Below are 21,735 nucleotides of genomic sequence, written 5' to 3' on the forward strand. Positions count from 1 at the left end.
TGTCATTCTACAACTTAAACATACTTTTATGTCCTGGTTAAAAAGAAAGCTCTTTATATCTGCAAAGTAATTAATTTTTTAAGACAGAAAAGATTTAAAAGTAATGATGTTAATTTATATCGCAACACTGCATAAAAATATCCGTAATCGCTATGCAGTCAGTGGTCACTTTCAAGGGGTAAACGACGGTCCAGAGGCATAAATGTGGCTTGTTGGAATTGCCATAATAATAATGGTCCATATTTTCAGCCTATGAGAGCATGACTTTTCACTAAAAGCCTTTTTAAGTCCCCCTTACTTTAGGCCCGCTTGTCAAGCTTTAAAAATATGATGTTTACAAAACTAAGCAAAAAAGGTCTTTCTCTTCTGTAGTTTTTATGCAGTGAGACAATCTGATGCGAGAAAGACTAACATGACCGGAAACAGCTGTCTGCTTCTCTTCCCTGTTGCGGACGCATGCGAAACATTCTTTCTTAAAATTGATTCAACGTGCGCTTGCAATGAATCAATTCTAAAAAGTCTACTTTTGCTAAGTTGGAATATAAGTTATATAACCAACAAAATGTGTTTGTTGTCTCCAGTTGGTACAGAATAAATCAAGTAGCAATGAATCAATCCACTTGTATAGAAATTGTGCCATCTGTAAATCAGCTTGCATTAGTTGAAGAAAAATCTCGCAGTGCCAAAGGCAGAGACGTAAGATTTTGCTTTTATTATATTTTGCTTTTCACTTCGTTGTTTGCATAGCGCAATGCTTTGTCGATGTTTTTAATATTTATCAACCAACTGGGTCTAAAAAGGAGAGGTAAAGGTTTTGTTCATAATGCCTGAAAGTTGAAGGTTAAGTTCAGTGGATAGCAAGACAAGAAAGACAATATTTGTGTTCACCTACAACAGGGGTTCCCAACCTTTTTTACACCGTGGCCCCCTTTGAAAATTTTGAAAAATTAATGGCCCCCCATATATTTTTCAACCTTTTGAAAAAATTATTTTTAATTAAAAAACTGGTTTAATGTTTATACAGTAACCGGTACTAATACTTTTATTACATTTTAATTTATTTCTTTTGATATATAGTGTTGGAGTGGACTTAGAAACGATAAATTAAAAAAATATTATTTTACAAATTTTTCCATGGCCCCCTTGAAAAAGGCCCATGGCCCACTAGGGGGCCATGGGCCCAAGGTTGGGAACCCCTGACCTACAACAAGCAAAACTTAATATCAATTTTGTTTACAAAGCTGCGTTTCTTTTCGTCTTATTTTTTGCATGACTGCAACTTTCTTGGCTATTACAACCCAAAAATAGGTCTTTGAATGTTACTAAAGTGTATAAGGAGGTCAGCGTTATTTTGCCCAAAAAAAAAATGAGTGTCGGTAAGCCAACACACTAAAAAAATTATTACTTTTCTCTGAAACTGTTTGGGAAAAAAAGCACTGCAAAGATCAGGCTACAAAATATTTTTCGAATGGTTTACTGCAATTAAATTAAACAATATATCTTTATGACTTTTTTAAAGCCACACCAACAATTGTTTTACTGGTACATAGGGCGGACCCAGCAAGTCGCGGCATCAGGAGGAACGATTTCAAGAAAACACAATTGATGTGTAGGGTCTACATAAACCCGGCCTTGTACCAAGTTGATTTTTTTGTTTTAGGGTGGCGATCGCTCCAAGTCCAGTCGCCCCTCCTCCCTGTTGTGCTGATGAAATAATCCTTATCGTCTTATCTAACCCTTGAAACTAAAGTGAAATGTAAATAAGAACGAATTTTGCGGCATTTGCAGCATAAATATAAATCATTTCATTAAACCCCAATGCATCTATCATTTCATGATGTTGTGAATACATTTTGTTTTTGTTAGTTTGAATCATTATTTTCGAACTGAGAAAGCCTCTGAAAGGTTATTTATGGGTTATGGCAGGTTCACATGCTTGCAGCCTTTAGGCTATGGGCCACTGACGCAGGCACGGCTACCGAGATTAAACAGCGAAGTTTCCGGTTGTCGGATTTGTCTTCGTCAGGTGAATCTCTGTACCAAATAATGTTCAATTGTTCAGGATATCTATGATGGATTTTTCATTTGTGACCTTGGAGACGTTGTATCGAAATATCAGCTATGGGCAAAGACCTTCCCGCGAATTGTTCCGTACTATGCTGTCAAATGCAATAGTGATAGCACAATGCTGAAGATGATGGTTGCATTAGAAATGAGTTTCGATTGCGCAAGTAAGGTAAGAAAAATTGATATTTTATCAAGCTGTGTTTATGGTTTGTTTGAATTGCAAGACCTTCTCCCGTGGTATCCAGCTAAATAAATACGGTAGACCAAAAAAATGCTTTCAAGCCAATGCACATTGTACACCCATAGATTACAATCATTACACAAATTAATTTTTTTTTAGTTCTGTTGTTGAAACGTTAGAGTGGTGAGGTGAAAGACACGCTCCCCTTGAGCTAACTGTGCTGTGACCCTTAAAAAAGCTCAGGAAAAAACAGTTTTCTCATTTTTTTGTATGCAGTAATGCAGTTCTTCAAACACGTTGGCCTTTGTTTAGATCCTAAACATGCCCTTAGGCCTTACTTATAAGTAAATGTGAAATCGCGGCTTATCTAGCCAGCTGCGAGCAGACTTCGACAACTAGATAATCCTAGTTGTCTAATTTGATGAATTAGAGCAAAACGTTAGTTTTTTAGGTTGTTTCTAATTTTAATCTAATTTGGTAAAAATTTGTTTACTCTAAATCTAGTTCTAATCTAATCTCCAGTTTTGCTAAAATTTCTAGTTTTTCCAACAGTGTTTTTCAGCAAATGAAAGGAAACCTCATGCAAGGAAAATGCAATAAAACGATCAAGATCAAAATGTCATACTGTCATTCCATCGCTTAAGTAGCGAAGTGATTAAAATCTTGATTAACTCATCAATTCACTTACATCAGAATATCTATTATGACTTAAATGGTTTTGATGCAGGGATGGGAGAATGACGCTTTGATCTAGACCAAGAATCACCAAACTACGGCTCGCGGGCCGGAACCGGTCTGCGAACTAATTTTATCCGGCCCGCCACGTGCTGTGGAAATTACAGCTGCACTACAATTCTGTGCATTTGGCTTTTGTGTAATAGAGACTTCTTTGTTAAAATTGTTCGTTCTTATACAAGCCTTAAAGCAGCCGGCGGCCATGGCCGCTAAATAGTGCTTGAATGACCGCCTGTGCTGCCTCTTCAGTCGGCCAATTTGGCCGCCGGTTTCTTCTAGCTAATTATTTAATTTCGCAGTAGAATGATCGTGGATTAACTGTCGACAATATCTAGTATCAAAGAGTGACGCAGAATTAGGTCAGCACGTCATAATCACCACTGTTGTATTGTGCGGAAACAGTTGCTATTATATGGAAAATATCCAGCTTCTTGTTTGTAATTCCCGACGTTTATTTTAACAAAGTGTTAATCCGAAGTGCTAATTTACATTGGCTGGCAATATTGTCGTTTTTATGTAGATTCAATGTTGTCTGACATTGAATCGTTGTTAATAAGGAGAACTACCCAGACAACAAAATTTGTCACTTCTCGTACCCAGATTTAACGACTGCAAAAGTAGAATCAATGTAAAAATGACGGATTTTGTTGTCTGGGTAGGTTAGTTGACATCCGAGGGGAAAACACGTGTCTTCAGAGTTGAGAAATGTTTCCGCTGTGGGTTAGTGACTTCACACCCTAAATGGTGACATCATAATGGTATTAATGGTCAGGTTTTATGAAAGGCAGCATGCAGTTGAAACAATTTACTGAGCAGCGAGCAGTTGAAATAATTTAGTGTCGTTAGATGGTCCCGCAATACCGGATTACAATCCTGATAAACCTGTTATCGCTTGGTACAACGATTCTATAGCAGGACGTTGCCCAGACTTCAGCAAAACTATAAGTGATCATTTTGGCATTGTTGCAAGCAGGGGCAGGGCCGTTGACAGGATTTCTTGAGCCCGGTACCAAACTTATTTTTGGGCTCCCTTCATCGACAATGTTATGAATATAAAGGTTGTGTACAAACTTTTATTGATGTCGTTTAGGCATGGTTTTCTTTCTCCATCCTATTACTATTATTATGACTGCTCATTCACATCAATATTGGAACTGGCAAATTCAATCCACAACACTTTTCATTAGGCTGTCATTCATTACTACATGTGTGCATCTCTCTGTTTTTGTTTTATTTTTTGCTATTTGTTTTTTGGGTTTTGTGGCCGTGCTAACTACTGATATATAGCCTACTACATAATTTTTCATTCAGGCACGTTTTAAACTTTTCAAGGTTTTGCCACCTTTTCCCGTTCGTTAACGTGCTGGCAGGTTTGTAGCCTATCGATTTTTGTAGTTAGTATCTTTTTCGTCCCGGACGCGTTAATGACGAAAAATAAAATGATTGATTGATGGTCATTTAACAAATCTTGCGCAATCTTAAAATTTCTTGAGCCAAAAAACTTATTATCTCTATTAGCTTTTTTGGACTATTATACTGTCACATGGCGCTAGAGTATTACTTCCCGATTCCATAAATGTTTCACTGGTCATTCTAGGCTCACAAGAAGAAAATTTAGTGCAGAGTTAGTGCAGACAGTCATAAAGTTTTCAATTTGATTTGGAAAATGTGTTTGGGCCTAGGCCAAACATTTGCTGATTGCTGCAATCTGAAAAGCAGTTTTGGTCTAATTTTTAGAGTAGAAATAGGGATATCAATCTTCTTAGGCTACCTGTGCCATTTCAATTTTTGAGTTTGAACAAATATTTTAATATTAGCCTGTCTATTTTGAAATTCGTGTTTCGGAAAATATTCGTGGTTAGGGAAATCACTATCTACTAGACTAAATTCTTATTTTACTGTTTGGTGGCTGAAGTGGCTATTTTACCACCTGAAAGCTGAAATAGGCCCGATATCCAGAAAGGGGCCCGGTACTTTAGCATCTGACGGCTGTAATGGCTGTTTTAACCTCTGATGGCAATTCGTTGAGATCTGATTATATGATTTTGATAATGTTTGAAGTCGCGGGGAATTTTTTAAATCCGGGCCCCTTAAATATTCCGGGTCTGGGTCCAAAAGTACCACCTAGACCCCCCTGTCAACGCCCCTTGCAAGTTTAATTCTATTTACTTGTGCTATTTTTGTGCTTATTTGTATTTTGGCCTCCAAGCACGCAGATTTGGCCGCCGAGAAGGAGCTCTCGGTAGGCCACGATGGATGCCGGAAAAAAACACGACTTTTAAGGCCTATATAGTTCGTTGTTGCATGTTGAATTTGTACATTTTTCCACCAAGCAGCCTACATGTTGGTGTTCTGTTTTTATCATTAGGCCACCACAAATGGGGACAGCCTAGGCCAAATTTGGAAAGATGTAATGTTTTTTCAAGAGCACGATGCCCTGTGTAGTGTATCACAGCAGGGGATAACTTTTCCAGCAACCTTTCGATTTTCATCACAACTTTGCTATTCACCGCTGACTTTGTTATTTATTGTGCTCAATTCAAGTCAATGGAGGTTCTAAATAGTTGTATATCCTTTCACAATTTGCATCCGGCCGCAGCTGTTAAACTCGCAGCAATCCGGTCCTCAGAGAAAAAAGTTTGGTGACCCCTGATTTACACTCTAGAATTTTTTTTTAGCTTTTTGAAATTAGATTAGAACAGGGCTACTCAACTAATGTGAGCTAAGGTCCATTTTGACAAGTTGAATATTTTTGCAATCCGGTGAATATTTCATATGCAACCACGAAAATTAAAACCAGTAGCCTACGAGCACCGAAACACTTTTCAGGTAGTATGTAACACGACTTGGATTTCTGTCTTGTGTTTCTTTGTAGTGTAGCTGTGTGGATCGCACATCAGAGAAGACGGCAATGCGTTGAGGGGTCTGGGAGCGAAGCCCCCAGCTTCTTGGATAATCACAAAAAATTGCTTTTCCTTAATGGAAATCTGTTTAAAGAGGCCCTAAAATGTGGCAATGAGGTTATTCTTCCAGAAGCCCGAGGTCCACCTTCAACACCCAGAAGGTCCGGATTCGGACCGCGGTCCGCCAGTTGAGTAGCCCTTGATTAGAATTAGCCTATAATTACAGCTATTCTAGTTTTTACAAATTAGACTAGACTTAAAATTAGAGCTGGCTAAGTTTTCGCAAACTAGAGTAGAATTTAAACTAGATTTGAATTAGTTTGGCGCAGTCGTCATATATCTTTTTCTATTTGGATAAAAACGTTAATATGGCAACTCTTGGGCAACTCTAAATTCTAGAGTTGTAAAAACTAGAATAGCTGTAATTATAATTCTAATCTAATTTCAAAAAACTAAAAAAATTGTAGTTGTCCAAGTCTGGCTGCGGGTTTGACCAATGACTTTATAAGCGTCGTAGACTACTGAACCTTATTCCTACTTGCGAAATATGGATTCAGGGTAATAGCAGGACAAAGAGAAAATTTGGGGCCCGGAGCCAATGAGATCTTTGAGCCCCAAATCAAGATATTTATAAGAAAAACACACTTGCAAAGCAGGACTGAAAGCAATGTTTACGTTTCAACAACCAAGCCATACAATAAATGCTGAGTATTCTTATTTTAGCTGGAAGTACAACTGGAAGTACAACGTAATATGATTACTACCGTACCATGCTAGACAAATGCTAAATCTTATAAACTTTCGATATAGGTTCTAAACATTTTTTTAGAAAATTGAAATGAGTAGAAAATCGTCAAACTCAAACTTGCAAGCTATAAAACTTCTCAGCTTATATAAATTATTAATTTAAAATCTTTGGCCTAATCATTATATTTTTTTGTTTTTCCAAGTTATAAAGTCATATTACAATATGTATCATCATCAGTAGCGTTGACAGGGGAGGTCAGGGGTACTTTTTCCCCGGGTGCGGGTTGATTTTAGAAACCCATATTTTTTCCAAAGCGCCCGGAAACGAAAAAACCATCGTTTATTCTGTGGGTAAGATGTGTTTTAATTTGGAGCCCGAAGATCTTATTGATACCGGTCCCAAATTATCTTAACGGCGCTGACTATCACTGCATTAGGAAGAGATACGGAGCTTATTGGAACTTGGTGCGCAACCTGACAAAATCATATATGCCAATCCTTCTAAGCAAGCATCCCACGTGCGTTACTCACGTGACAATGACGTCAGACTTGTTGTTGTTGACAGTGAAGAGGAGTTGGTGAAAATGAAAAAGAATTTTCCTGATGCTGAGTATGATGCTTGATTGAAAATTGATCAATTAATATCTAACATGGACAGATCGTTAAAAACTTTATTTCATGTTTTGTTTTAATAATAGTTATGTATCGTGATTTAGAAAAGTGATTTAAGTTCTCATGTTTTAAAGTGGCTTTAAACTTTTTACATTAATGTGTTATGATATTACACCACTCACGTGTGTAGTTATTTTAAAAAGTAACACCAGTGCTTGAAAACTGTTTTATAGGCTTGTTTTACGCATTCAAACAAACAATTCGCATACTGTCATTCAAATGAGCAAAAAATTTGGTGCAACCCTGAAGTCGTCGTATCATTTGATAAATGTTGCACGTGAAATGGGTCTCAAAATGATAGGAATTAGGTAAGTTGTACTTGCTGTGAATACCTGATGGTGTGAACTGACACTTTAAGAAATAAGCATCTGAGAAATAAGCATTATTTAAATTGTCACTTGAATTTTAAACTTAAAGTTGTTACTTAAACTTAAATTGTACGAAAGTCCAATGTAGGCCTAGATGAATTTGGTCAGACGATCAAAAAAACATTATTGAGCCTACAAATACATAAAAAGCCACAAAATTCAGATTAAATTTCTCAAAATTTTGTCAAACCCTCCAGCTACTATACAGGGGCGTAGCCAGCACAAATTCCGGGGGGGGGGGGGGGGTGGCAAATAACTATTTTACACAATCAAATGAGTCCGGCAACGAGTCACCAAATGCTGACCACCCATGGGAGTGTCTGGGGGCCTCTCCCAAAAAACTTTTGAAAAAAAAGTCTTAAAATTGCGCATTTTAAGCGTCTTTTTAACCTATAAATCAATAGCAAACTTTGTCAAATGATGCTTTAACAGAGCGTGAAACATTTTTTGGAAAGTTTCAGGAGAAGGCAACTTCTTCCTTTGTCTCCTCCCTTTGCCCTCTTTGCCTCCCGACGCTTCTGCTGCTAAACTGCAGAGGTGTGCAGGAACGGAAGAAGAGTAATTAGAGCCGGAGTCTTGGGTTTCGGCCAGAGTTGGACTGGAGTGGGAGTCTGAATTTCTTGATAAAAACAGAAACTGGAGTTGTTTTGCCATTTGATACGATTAGCGTAGGCTACAAATATTTACATTAAATGCAACTACTACACTATCTTTAACAAAATCAAACTGCAAAATGACATTGATAAACATAAATATTCGAAACATTTACATTTTGTAAGCTTAATTGAAACTCGCACTACGCCAAATTCATTACAACTCAAAATACACTCATTGTAATTTGAAAGTGTCAGAACAATGTAATTCTAATGTAGCCTAATTAACAATTTTGATAGTGCATTGTAATGTGATTGTACTGAAAGTTTCTGAAACTGTTTTTGATTCAACTTTGCTGGTAATACGGTAACATGATGTAGACATATTGTATTGTATAACATGTATAATTATATTAGTCATATTTCATACTGCATTTCGTTCGTATGTTTAATTTGACCGGTTTTACTTTAAGTTTTCATGTCGGAAGCCCATGCTCGGATTTTCAACCCTATGTTGAAGCTTTGAAAGATGCTAGAGCACTTTTTGACTATGCTGAAACAATTGGCTACAAATTTACTCTTCTTGATATTGGTGGTGGATTTTCTGAAACGGAAGATGCGGAAGTGAAATTCCAAGATGTAAATTTTTTCGTTTACTATTTAGCCTAGTGTTTGGTCCTTTAAGAAATTCCCTTAAACACTTTTAGTTGGTTGGTTTTGAATTTTTATTTTTGGACTGAAAAAGTCTTTAATAAGTTATTCCTGGTAGTTTTGCATACTTGTAGGCCTAGAAGTTTTTGACGCAGGGCCGGTTATCGAGATTGGCAGAGTAAAGTTTCCCATTCTTAAAATGTTGTTGCCAGGGAATGCAATCTTTAAAGCAACATTCCAAAGAATCTTAGAAACCGTACATACACTTAGCAGTTTCACGCGCTAATAGAGGAGACCGAATTTATTTAAATCGTAGCAACCGAATCGATATTTTGTGTCTAGGTTTGGTAGCCTAATGACGTGGAAGCTATTCTCATTTCTGACGTGCATCAGTCTACTCACAGACTGGTTTGCGTTATAGGCCTAAGTTAGGCCTAGCTTGGCATAAAGTGAGTTTCTGAATTTGATACTTCCAAATATTCAAGATCAGTACAGACATAGGTTTTCAATTCCGTTCTGAAAAAAAATAACTCTTAAAACGATAGAATTATGACTAAATATCTTTTGTTAAAACAGCGTTTTTATTTTCTTGTTTGAAACTTCATTAAGAAAAGAAAAACTTTGTTCCTGTTTGGATTATCTTTTTTCAGATTGCTCCTATTATAAACCAGCAAATCAATAAGTTATTTCCCGAAGACAAGTTCAACCATGTTCGTATGATTGCTGAACCTGGAAGATACTTTGCTGAGTCCGCCTTCACCTTGGCGACCAACATAATTGCCAAGAGGAAGGTCACAAGGAGAGTTCTATTAAAGGACGCAGAAAACAATGGTATTGAATGAATCGATCTTACAACAGATAGACTACCAAATAAAGACTCGCATTTTTTTCAATTACGGTATATTGGTTTGTTTTTTAGCAGTTCAAAAGAATGAAAACAACTCGTCCTCGTTGGAAGAGCCAGCTTTTAAATATTTTACAAACGATGGCGTCCACGGTTCGTTCAATGTTCTTCTGCATGGTTATGACATTCCTTTGCCGATTCTTTTGAAGGTAGGCTTAACGTCGCATATGGCTAGCACTGACAACAAACCAATTTAGTCAAAATTTATTGGTTAACAATCTTGCTTTCCTTGTTATCAATTAATAGGCTACAAATTATACGTTGGTAGTGGCAAGGGTATTACAGCGGATAAGTATTATGTGAGTTTTAAACTTGAAGATGTCCTCAAGAGTAAAATTGTTACATTTTTTCGGTTTTGTGTTACTATTATTGATACCTTGTTTAAAAAGACTTAGCCTACTCAAAGTTTTCAGGAAGTTTGACTTACTATAGTAACATACGAGCTAACGAGCTTAATTAGCAAGAAATTTCAAAACTGAAGAAACGTTTAGGCTTAGCCTTCATTAAATTATAAGTTGTATTATATTGACCAGCCCGCACGAAAAGAAGCTGCTACATTTTTAACCAGTATTTTGGGTCCAACCTTGAATGCACATGATTGTATTGTGAAAAGTCACATTCTTCCTGAGTTGAATGTCACAGATTGGCTTGTATGGCAAAGTAAGTTATTGAGAGAATATTTGTTTTTGGACAAAAAAAAATCTTCTAAAGCTTTCCTAGTACGGTATTTTGTAAAAATAAAAAAAAAAATAAAAAAACTACAACAGGTTTAATTTCTTGAAAACTAGAAGTTTTTTAATCACTGGTGCGAGGCTCGCCATCAAAATTAGCAGAAGTTAAAAAAGTATTTTGTTGACGTACAGTGTCAAAGTGGTTGCTGAAAGTTGCTTTCGTTTATTATGCGTATTTGCATCTATTTTCACAATAGCCTACTGTGCAATAGTCTTCCACAAATTTTTGACTAAAGAAGCTACATTGAAGTTAAAAACTTGTGTTTTAATAGGCCTACATAATGATTCCGAGTTAAACTTTCTAATAATGCTTACGAACAAGATGGATGTGACATAATTATCTGAGGCCTGCTGAATGAAATGTAGGGGAGATGATTCGTTTTGAGCTACAGTAGTTTCATCAATAAAAACATTGTTAAAAACACTTTTTAATGCAAGTATTCTGTAGGTTGTCATTAAAATTGTGATTAGTATGCCCATGTGATCAAATTGGTAGCAGATCATGTACTTTACTGCAACTATTTGTTAGGCTTGTTAATAACGTAATATTTAGTTGTATGCTATTATTAGACATGGGAGCCTACTCCAGTTCATTGAGTTGCCCCTTCAACGGATTTTTACTTTCTTCCACCTACTACGTGATTTCAAAATCTGATTTGTAAGTTGCGCTATTACTGCTATTTACTGTATTTATTTACTGCTCTTCTTGCGCTATTCACTGCTCTTCTTGTTGATCTTTATTATTACTTGCGCCTGGTTTTCACTGGAGCAGCAGCAGCAGCGAAGTTGTCTTGCACATTATCTTCTCGCTTGGTACCTAAGTCTCATTTTTGAAATAATGTTATTTTACATGACGTAGAATCTATCAAAATTTCATCCCGCGTAGTCTATCAATAATAATAGTAGGGCTATTTGGCAAATCTAACCTAAACAACGCATTGTGCCATGATAACCGATTGATTTATATTTTATGGTTGCGGGAACCTCTTTCTGTAAAGCATAATTTTAACGTTTAAATGTTTTTGATGATTCAAGCTTAAATATTCATTGAACTATTTTTTTGGAAACCTTTGACTAAAGATTATGATTTTTGATATTGTCAAAAACGATTTAAAGTTGTTTTCTCTGCTTTTAGCTCCATCTTTCGGGATTTAAGTCATGGAAAAGACACGCCTGGACTGGTGTGGAAAGAAAGTAATGCCTAGATCGCGTTAGATGCCATTTCCAGTGAGTTTACGATATAGGCCTAGCCATGATGTAGGCCTATATCTCACTAGGCTATACTACAGCAGCCTCCCTTACAAAATTAATTTAACAGTAGGCTTATTTATTCATAGCCTACGTCTGCCTTCAGTTTGTTATTTTAACGAGCTGACCTACAAAATAGACTAAGTTAAAAACGAACACTTCTAAATAAAAACTATCCAAAATAAATCAATCCAAACTGTTTGTGTTTCCTTTGACTAATCACGCAAATAGAGACGTAGTTTGTGTCAGTTATTAGACTACTAATCGCGGAAAATCCGATAGTCGGAATTTATAATTTTGTTTTAAAATGTCACCCATAACTTGCAAAAGCTGACGATGCTAAGATGTGAAATGCATACGCACACCAACTCCATTTCACTGTCAGAGATTTTCGCTGTACGCACCTTTCTCCACCAGTTCAATTCAAGATCAGTCAACAAAGGTTTAACTCAGACTATCATGCACAAACGTAGCTAATGCACCTTGCTTTCTACGATAATTTAGACTGTTGTGAGATTAAGAAAACAAGCCAAACTGGAAGAGTCTCGGGTGAAAAACAATAAAGTGCTTGATTGGGCAAACTACTAAAGTGACAGTGACCCTGACCGGCTCAGTAGCCGAGGGGTTTCGCCTTTAATTTGCTTCTACTGCTGATAGGTCTAAGATCGATTCCAGGTCGGGTCATAACGAAGACTTTAAAAACGGTAGCCTACCGATTGCGTTCTTGCTTGCATAATGCAGTGGGTGTAAATCGAGTAATAATGTGGTGACAATCTAAATCTGATACATAATTAAAAATGAGCTCTGTTGCTAAAAGACCCTAGCAGTTGTAGAGCGATAATAAATAAAGCCATAACACTATGACATTGACCCTGCAATCTGTTGGGCAGCTAGACAGCCGCTTAACCTGTAGTAGATCATCACTGGTAAAGGCAAGATCGGTGCCCGTATGGTGAATGTCTAAACCAAATCATGTGGATACCTAGGGGAAGGTGGGGCAGGACGGGACACTTAACTTTAATCGATGTTTTGCAGAATTCCTTTTTATCAATATCGGTAACTTTGGTATCATGTTATTTCTATTGCACACTACTACCAACCAGCAAGATACAAAGACTCAGTTAGTATCGCATGACCTTATAATTAACAAAAACAAAAAAATTAATCTGTCCCATCTTGCCCCACACCTGGGGCAGGACGGGACGCGTATTGTTCATATGAGGAATCACCTGTAAAACCACAAATCTACTGGTAATACCTTGTAATTTCAAAAATGACTTGCATTTACAGAACACGTAATTACATCAGGGCAAAATGACAGACTACTTTTTTCCATAAAAATCACATACAAAATTGCCATGCCCATTATAAGCAGAACAGATGTCCCATCCTGCCCCAAGCAGCTCTGTCCCGTTTTGCCCCAATGACTGACATTTTGAAATTTTCTGTTTGTTTATTATATATGCAACTCACATCTAAAAAGTCAGATACCCCAAAAAGCACTTTTATTACTGTATCTCCAGACCACGTATCATCTTCCAAATTTTTCTGAAATCATGCTAAAATGTGAAAAGTTTTGATAAGATTTCTTATAGCAACTAGCCTTTAATCAGTTATCTTGTTGCCACGACCACGCTTTTTCTCTGAACATCTCTTTTTTTTGCAAGTCATCGAGAATCATGGTGTCCTTTAACATCTAAATGGGTAGAGGACGCTAAAGCTAATACTTTTAAAAATATCCACGGTGTCCCGTCCTGCCCCACGTCCCATCTTGCCCCACCTTCCCCTATAGTCTTTCATGTTGAACTTTTTTCGTTGTATTAAAGCTTTATGTCCGTTAGTTGGTGGTTTAGATTAAGTGGACGGAAAGGTAAGGCAGTCAATCTTCGTGTCAACTTTTAAGCATGCAATTAAGTATCTTGCTAAATACAAAACCGGTGTCTTTTCGAGCGTCGTACCAAAGCTCTCACCACTCGTTTATGCAGCCGGTTTTAATGTTGAGCATGACAGTTTCTGGAAGGATATGCTTGCCTGAAAACTTTGTTACGCTACTTCTTACAGCTGTGCCACACTTAATTAAAGACTCTGTTACCGCAAGTTTGACTTTGCATTTGGGCCAGATATTTGTCGTGACAGTTATAGAGAGCGGTTCAATAATTTAAAAAAACGATCATAGCCTACTAATTCAGAGAACGTCGTGGTTTCATGATCATACCTCATCCTACATACATTCTGGTAGAATTGCTCAAAAACGTTTTATTTTCTGAGGTTTTCCTAAACTTTTCCTGCTTTTGCTAAGCTATTACAGTATTGGGCTAAACTTTTACTGCTTTTGCTAAACTATTCTACAGCATTGGGCTTAATACATTCCTTATGTTGTTTTTTTGACAGAAATTATTTCTTTATGATGAGTTAAAGCAAATATACAAACCAACTCTGCAGCAAGATCTACTCTTTCAAGATGCTGATGACGCAACTTTCTGGTTTTCAAACGATTTTTAATCAGATTTTTTAATCTTTTGTGGATCACGTTATAGGGCAATTTTGAGTCACTTTTGTGCAAGGATGGCTTGCTGTCCCCAAAACCCCTCCCTAACGCTTGTCATTTCATTTTTATAAAGTATGATCTAATTACCTTCATAATTTGCATAAAAATTGTCATTATTACTGTTCGTAGACTAATTTGTTTCTTGGCAACCGCGCAATATTTTTAGTCATTTTTTCAAGTAAATGTACAGTACTAATTTTACTGTAACTATGCTGTTGATAAAGTTGTAGGCCTACTGAAGAGGGTTCCATACCCGAAATCGCGATCTGCAACACAAGAATTCCAAATTGGACTTTATCATACATTTATTCTGAACGTTTCTCGGCAGCCGATTTCTGAACATTGATTTTGAATCAGCTTGTACAAAATCACCCAGTAAACACCACCACTGAATCTTTGATCAGTCACGATACATTTCCACAACTAGCTTTGTATTGCACTTAAATTCTTTAAGTGGTTTCAGATACTAAACATATATTAACAATGCAACCGTGTAACAATTCTGTAATCTGTGAATAAAATGTATCCATCCCATAATTTGATTTGGCTTTTGTTTTTACACTGCATATAAATTTTCACTTCTAGGCTTTCATTTATTGCGAGCTGCAGTTAGTCACAAGCCCGTCAAATGGACGAAAAATGTACAAAGCTTTCTGAACAACTCGATGCTACACTTGAAGACCAACATGATAAGTGTAGGCTACCTTCTGAATTCATAGCGACTGCTATGCCATTTAGGCCATTTGTTTGTTGTAATTCAGATACACGGCCGTTGACAGGATTTTTCGGCCCGGTACCAATTTATTTTCGGGCCCCCTTCATCGACAATGTTATGAATATAAAGATTGTGTACAAACTTTTATTGATGTCGTTTAAGCATGGTCAATTAACAACTCTTGCGCAATCTTAAAATTTCTTGAACCGCAAAACTTACTATCTCTATCTACTAGTATTATTTTCCGATTCCATTGATGTTTCACTGGTCATTGTAGGCTCACCAGAAGAGAATTTCAGCAAAGGTAGTGCCCAGCCAGTAAGCACATATGGGCCCCACATGGGGACCCATATGAGCTGATGTACGGGGCCCCATGTGAGCTGCCCATACGGGGCCCATACACATTGTGTCCGCGAGCATCACATTGACCCAGTACGGGCTGCCCATATTCATTTATGGGTTTCAAGTGGGTTGCTCACATTCAACCCACATATTAATGTGGGCTGCCCATATGTAACCCATAAATCTAATATGGGCTGCCATATGTAACCCATAAATCTAATATGGGCTGCCCATATGCAACTCATAAATCTAATATGGGCTGCCCATATGCAAACCATAAATCTGATATGAGCTGCCCATTTTGATTTGGGAAAGGTGTTTATGGGCCATGGTCTAACATTTGCTGATTGCTGCTATCTGAAAAGAGGTTTTGGTCTAATTTTTAGTGCAGAAATAGGAATAGCAATCTTCTTACCTGTGCCATTTCAGTTTTTGAGTTTGAACAAATATTTGCCTGTTTATTTTGAAATTCGTGTTTCGGGTAATATTCGTGGTTAGGGAAATCACTATACTAGACTAATTTCTTATTTTCAAACCCGGGCCCCTTAAATATTCCGGGCCCGGGTCCAAAGGTACCACCTAGACCCCCCTGGCAACGCCCCTGCTGTTCAGATATCAACGGTCAATGTTTCGCCACAAATAATGTTAATGGTGTGTAGGCTAGTAGATGTGGGTTTTAAGAATCAAGACAAATTATTATGAGGAAAAGGTTGCACATATGAGCAGGTCGTGTGAGCACCATCTTGCCTCCCCGCAATCCACTAGTGAACCTCTATATTTAGTGATGGGTCATGAAAATAGAATAAGAAAGCGTTAGATTAGCCTATCGCCGAAAACTTTGTCAATGTGGAGAAAAAAGTTCACATTCATCATTTTAACAAAGAATAGGCTAAACAACTCTAAGATTTTAATAACAGTAAATAGGCCGACAAGGCGATTGTGGATCTGGAAAGAAGTTAGGGAAAAATCATACTTTTAATACTGTAAACCAAATTTATAAGATAGCCTAATTATGGACAATGCAAAGCTTAATGTCTGAAATGGTAAAATCGGACATGAGGTGTGGGGGACTGGCCCCCCGGAAATATTTGGCAAATATAATTTTGATTTGGTCATATTTTTAGCGCAATAACGTTTTTTTATCAAAATGCGCACTTTGTATGTAGGTCATTTTGTATGTAGGCTAACCAAATTCATCAAATTAAAATTGGGTTTGGAGAAGGTTTGATATCTACGTCACCTTATTTCAAAAAGATATCATTCACGACCCCAGAAGGATTCCAATGAATGTTTGAGTGAGCAGTGTTTACTTTGAAATATTGCATTATTTTGTAAGTTTTTGTCGAACATAAAAGCCGTTTACTCGCTTCATCCACTTTCCAAAACTGTGCATGCCCAAAGTCGCTGATTAGATTAATAAAATGTGACTGAGTGAGAGAGAAAATTTTGCAAAAAAGAAAAAAAAGTGTAGCCTATTAAATGTTACCGATGCATGTAAAATTATAAGCCAAAAACTCTGCACAAACTGTGTGTGGGCCCCTATAAATGGAAGTGGGTCCTCAGCCGGAGGTTTTGGAAACAGTAGACTAGGCTATAGCCATAGGTGGGCAAAGTTACTTTCAAAAGTAACTGAGTTACAGTTACAGTTACTTGGCCAAAATAGTAACTGAGTTACCGTTACAGTTACCGATTTTAAAAAGTAACTAGTTACCGTTACTAGTTACTTTCAGTTACTCACAAATCTGAACATAAAATTCTGCACCTGGCCAGCTCTGCATGCAAGTCCAGTTTAACCGCAATGTTTGATATATAGTGTTAGAGCCATCCATGCTAACATAACAGCACAAGTACAAAACCAACAAGGTTTTATTAAAAAAAAAATACTCAGTGGCTTATATGTTTATTTCCTTTGAGAAATACGGGCATTTCAAAGTGCTCGTCACTTAGGCCTGCCCTTTTTGGCTTTAAAATGTCCTTGCCCAATCGTCGTCGTCGTGTAGCCTAAGCCTCTTGGGGCCGAGAGTCTATCCTTTTACTGCCCCAGATTCACGATGTTTCCGGACTACACTGGAAGGCTACTAGAGAGCAGCCAGTCTTTGGTTTCATTGTTTATGACACGCAGACCTTCCACTCCGTTAGGTGGCTTGAAGATGTTACAGTCATTGATGATGTCCGCCCCGATAGTTCAATTGGTTAGCGCGTCACCTCTGGAACGAAGAAGCTTCAAGATCAAGCGCACTGGTTCGACTTTCAGGGCATGCGCTTGAGCAACGCACGTTAAGGACTGCTCTCCATTTAGCGGCATTTAATAGATGAAATAATTTCCCGGCAACAAGACTTCAACAATCGGAAACTTCACTCTGTCAATCTCGGTGACCGGGCCTACGTCAGTGATTTAAAGCTTTTAGTCTACAAGTATGCGAAACTGCCAGGATTAAGTTCTGCAAGAAGCTTTCCCAGTCCGAGGATAAAGATTTAATCAATCAATCAATGATGTGGTCTGCGGTCTGTTTCTCGGAACCACATTCACAGGAGGAGGAAGAGGTCATTTCCCATTAGTGCATGGTTGAGCGGAAAAGCCCGACGCCCGTACGGAGACGGTTGAGGCGCACCCATGCCTGTCTTGGAAGTGTCAGGTCGATGGAGCGTGTGTCGGCGTCGGGGATGAACGAATAAAGTCTGGTGATGAACAAGTGCTGCAATGAAAACAATATTTCTACTGCAGCACTTGACGGAATGGAAGTGTTGTGTTTTTAAAACAGTTTTTTCATCGGTCCAATTGTGAATCTGGATCCGCTTAACTTGTCCTCAGGATCCGCTTCCAAATTCTCCTGTAACCGATTCAACGCGCATTGCTTTCTTTTCTTGGTTTTTGTGTAAAGTGGTGCAAAAAGTCTTCCGTGGCTCTACCTACCACCATCCACTTCAGTGTCGCTGCTATTCCCCTCTTCAGCAGAGCAGTTTGCTTCTTCAATTGCTTGAAGCATGTTCTGTTTTCTTTTGGTCTTCAATTCAGCAGTGTCGCTTAATGATCAGGCATTAAACACAGATAAGTCTAAATTGTGGGTGGAATGCAGTCGCAAGCTGAAAGTCGCTGTCCTCGAACCAATGACCAAATCTGGTTTGTAATGCTTCCACAAGAACGTCTACCAACGGCAAGCAAACAGCAATGCTGTTGCTGGTTTTAATGTCAGACAATCTTTTTAGAGGCATTGCAAGCGTTACACTAAATGCAATAAATTTCAACTTCTTGAAGGTAACTAACTAACTGACTATAAGCATCAACAAATTGCTTTTAATCGCTACGTGTTTCTTGATGCTTATAGTCATTAGTCAGTTACCTTCAAGAAGTTGAAATTTACTGCATTTATATAAATATTTTCAGGTTCCTGATGAGGGCATAAGTTAAACCGAAAACGTTTGACTGTTAAACTCATTTTTAATGTAAAATATATTATTATAATGCTCAACCCTGTTGTATTGTTGTGTCTTGCCTGTCTTTAGTACATATTGATTAATCGCCAAAAACAATTAATTTAGCCAAATCAGTTATCAAAAATCGCCAAAAAAGAGCCAAATCATAAATATGAAGCTAAACGTCTTAAAAAATTGCCAGATTTCTGGACTTTAGCGATAAATTCGCCAATATGGCAACCCTTCTCCACCAGACCACAAAACAAAAACAGAACGGCGCATGCGCAGTGCTGCGCCGATATATCAGCTAGAAAAATGCATTGTTGCGCAAAACGCAGCAAACACGCACTAAGCAAGACACAAACACGTGCAGAGAAATAAACGGCAATTAAAAACTGAAATTTTCAATACAAAAGTAACTTGTAACTGTAACTGTTGAAAAAGTGCTAAAATAGGAACTAGTTACCGCGTTTCGTTACTTTTGGAAAATAGTAACGAAGTTATCGTTACAGTTACTCAAAAAGTAACTCGTTACAGTAACTAGTTACTTTTGTAACTAGTTACTGCCCACCTCTGGCTATAGCCTATGGCTTTGCATGATTTAAGCTTTTGATTATATTCAACTTTTGTAGCATATTTTTTTTAAACGTCAATAAACATTAAACAGATCAAAATGAGTGGGCCGCAAACAATTACGTGTTCTCCGGCCGGGGAGCCCGGTGTGCGGTAAACACGGCATTGCATATGTGAGTCAGACAAAAACCTGCAGCTTTGAGGTATGTGCAAACTTATACTCGCAATTTTCAAGTTTGTCCACCAATCAAGTTTACAAATTATTATAAAAATGAGATATATAAGCTGCTTGGCCGATTGGAACCACATTGAAAAATAGGCTTCAATTTTACATGAACTCCTTTGCTTTTCAGGCAGATAGTTTATTAATCATATACCTACCTGCAGCCTACACCAAAGCCCATAATATTTAAACTAATTCCAACATGTAATTCTTTTTTCGAAATCATGATCCACTTTCGTTTTTATAAAACTATTATGCGCTGTCTCCTGTAGCTCGTCATATAGAACAAAATGACGTTATTCTGAATCATTATTTTTCCACTAATCTATATTGGACGCAAAAGGCGTATATTCAGATGGAAAATGGTTTATCTGGTGCAATGGACATAAAAGTGGAGTTCGCCAGGGATGTACAGTTATGTATACTCTCTCCATGTCTTTTCAACCTGTATACTGAAATGATCATCAGACAGATTGATGGAATGGAGGGTATTAGATCAGCATATAGGAGGTATGGATGTATCCAACCTACGGTATGCAGACGATACTGTTTTGTTGGCGGAATCATAGGGATTTTATAGCGGAATCAGCAGAAGCTCTCCAAACAATAATAGAAAAAGTGAACAATACTGGAAAGGAATATAACATGAAAATCAACACAAACGAGACGAAAACGATGATTATTATTACAAGAAAAGAAAATTTACCAAGTTTAAATATTACTATTGATGGAATCACAAACAAAGATGTACTATCCAGAATACAAACCAACATGGAAGTTCTACAAACAATTAAATCAAGAAAATTGAAATATTTTGGCCACATGATTCGCAATAATTCTATTCAAAGACAACTACTAGAAGGAAAAATGAACGGCAAACGAAATAGGGGCAGACCACCAAGAATTTGGACTAATGATATTGAAGACTGGTCAGGACTTAACTACAAAACTGCAGTAGAAAAATCTTACAACAGAGAAACTTGGCGTCTCATTGCCTCCAACCCTCGACGAGAGGAAGGAACTTAATGATGATGATTGATGGAATGCTGGTCGAGCAAGTCAAAAGCTTTACCTATCTGGGATACACAATAACTGAAAATGGCAGATGCGATACGGAAATATTGAGACGAATAGAAATAGCAAGAAATAACTTCGTAAAAATGAAAAGGACATCAACAACACGCAAAATTAACATCAACACTCGAAAACGAATTATGAAATGCTATATATGAACTACATTACTTTACAATGCAGAAACATGGAGACTATCATCACAAATGGTTAAACGACTTGAGGCATATGAAATGTGGATTTATAGAAGAATGCTTCCACATGATTCGCAATAATTCTATTCAAAGACAACTACTAGAAGGAAAAATGAACGGCAAACGAAATAGGGGCAGACCACCAAGAATTTGGAGTAATGATATTAAAGACTGGTCAGGACGAAATGACAAAACTGCAGTAGAAAAATCTCACAACAGAGAAACTTGGCGCCTTACTGCCTCCAACCCTCGACGAGAGGAAGGATCTTAATGATGATGATTTTTCCACTTGAATTCAACTCCAGCTGGATCTTTTCCATCAGTTATGCTACGAAATAGAGCACTGAAAATAAAATGATCAATGATTATATAAATATCTTAAAAATATTTTTTTCTTAATTTTTTTTCCGCTGACCTTAACATCTCGAGGCCTCTATGCAAAGTAGATCATCCTGGACTCATTAGCGGAAACATCAAGTGGCCTCTAGCCTACTCTGTAATTGTTTTGTGTTTATTTGGTTAGGTAGCCTAAACATCATTCTTTTATTTGCAAGTGTAGTGTAAAGGCATAATACATGTTATACCCTGAGACGCCACGCAATGATAATTAGGTACACGCAGCACTGTGCAGCACTGTTAAAAAAATTTACTGACATTTTACAGGCAGCAGAAAAACATCATTCGATGTTTACAGATTACTTATAGTTTCCCTGTATTTCAATTACTATCTTACTCTGTAAATTTACAGACTTAAACTATTTCTGAATAACGTACATCACTGTAAAATTACTGTGCTCTTTTGTAGTGCATTTTACAAGTTTGCTGTTATTATACTGACAAAGAGCAGGCAGCAGA

The 21,735-nt window shown here is 37.4% G+C and overlaps 1 protein-coding gene across 1 annotated transcript; it reads left to right on the plus strand.

The window, feature by feature from the left end:
- Positions 1-596: 596 nt before the first annotated feature.
- Positions 597-14,896, plus strand: LOC145765309 (ornithine decarboxylase-like). The gene is made up of 11 exons (XM_082577111.1): positions 597-696; positions 2,063-2,236; positions 7,071-7,243; positions 7,479-7,613; positions 8,740-8,905; positions 9,568-9,748; positions 9,837-9,970; positions 10,355-10,481; positions 11,123-11,210; positions 11,688-11,779; positions 14,192-14,896. Exons 1-10 carry the CDS (start codon positions 607-609, stop codon positions 11,755-11,757), a joined length of 1,338 nt encoding a protein of 445 aa, XP_082433237.1. The 5' UTR covers positions 597-606; the 3' UTR covers positions 11,758-11,779; positions 14,192-14,896.
- Positions 14,897-21,735: the final 6,839 nt, after the last annotated feature.

This window comes from Aplidium turbinatum, chromosome 2 (genome assembly GCF_918807975.1).
Source record: "Aplidium turbinatum chromosome 2, kaAplTurb1.1, whole genome shotgun sequence".
Lineage (NCBI taxonomy): Eukaryota > Metazoa > Chordata > Ascidiacea > Aplousobranchia > Polyclinidae > Aplidium > Aplidium turbinatum.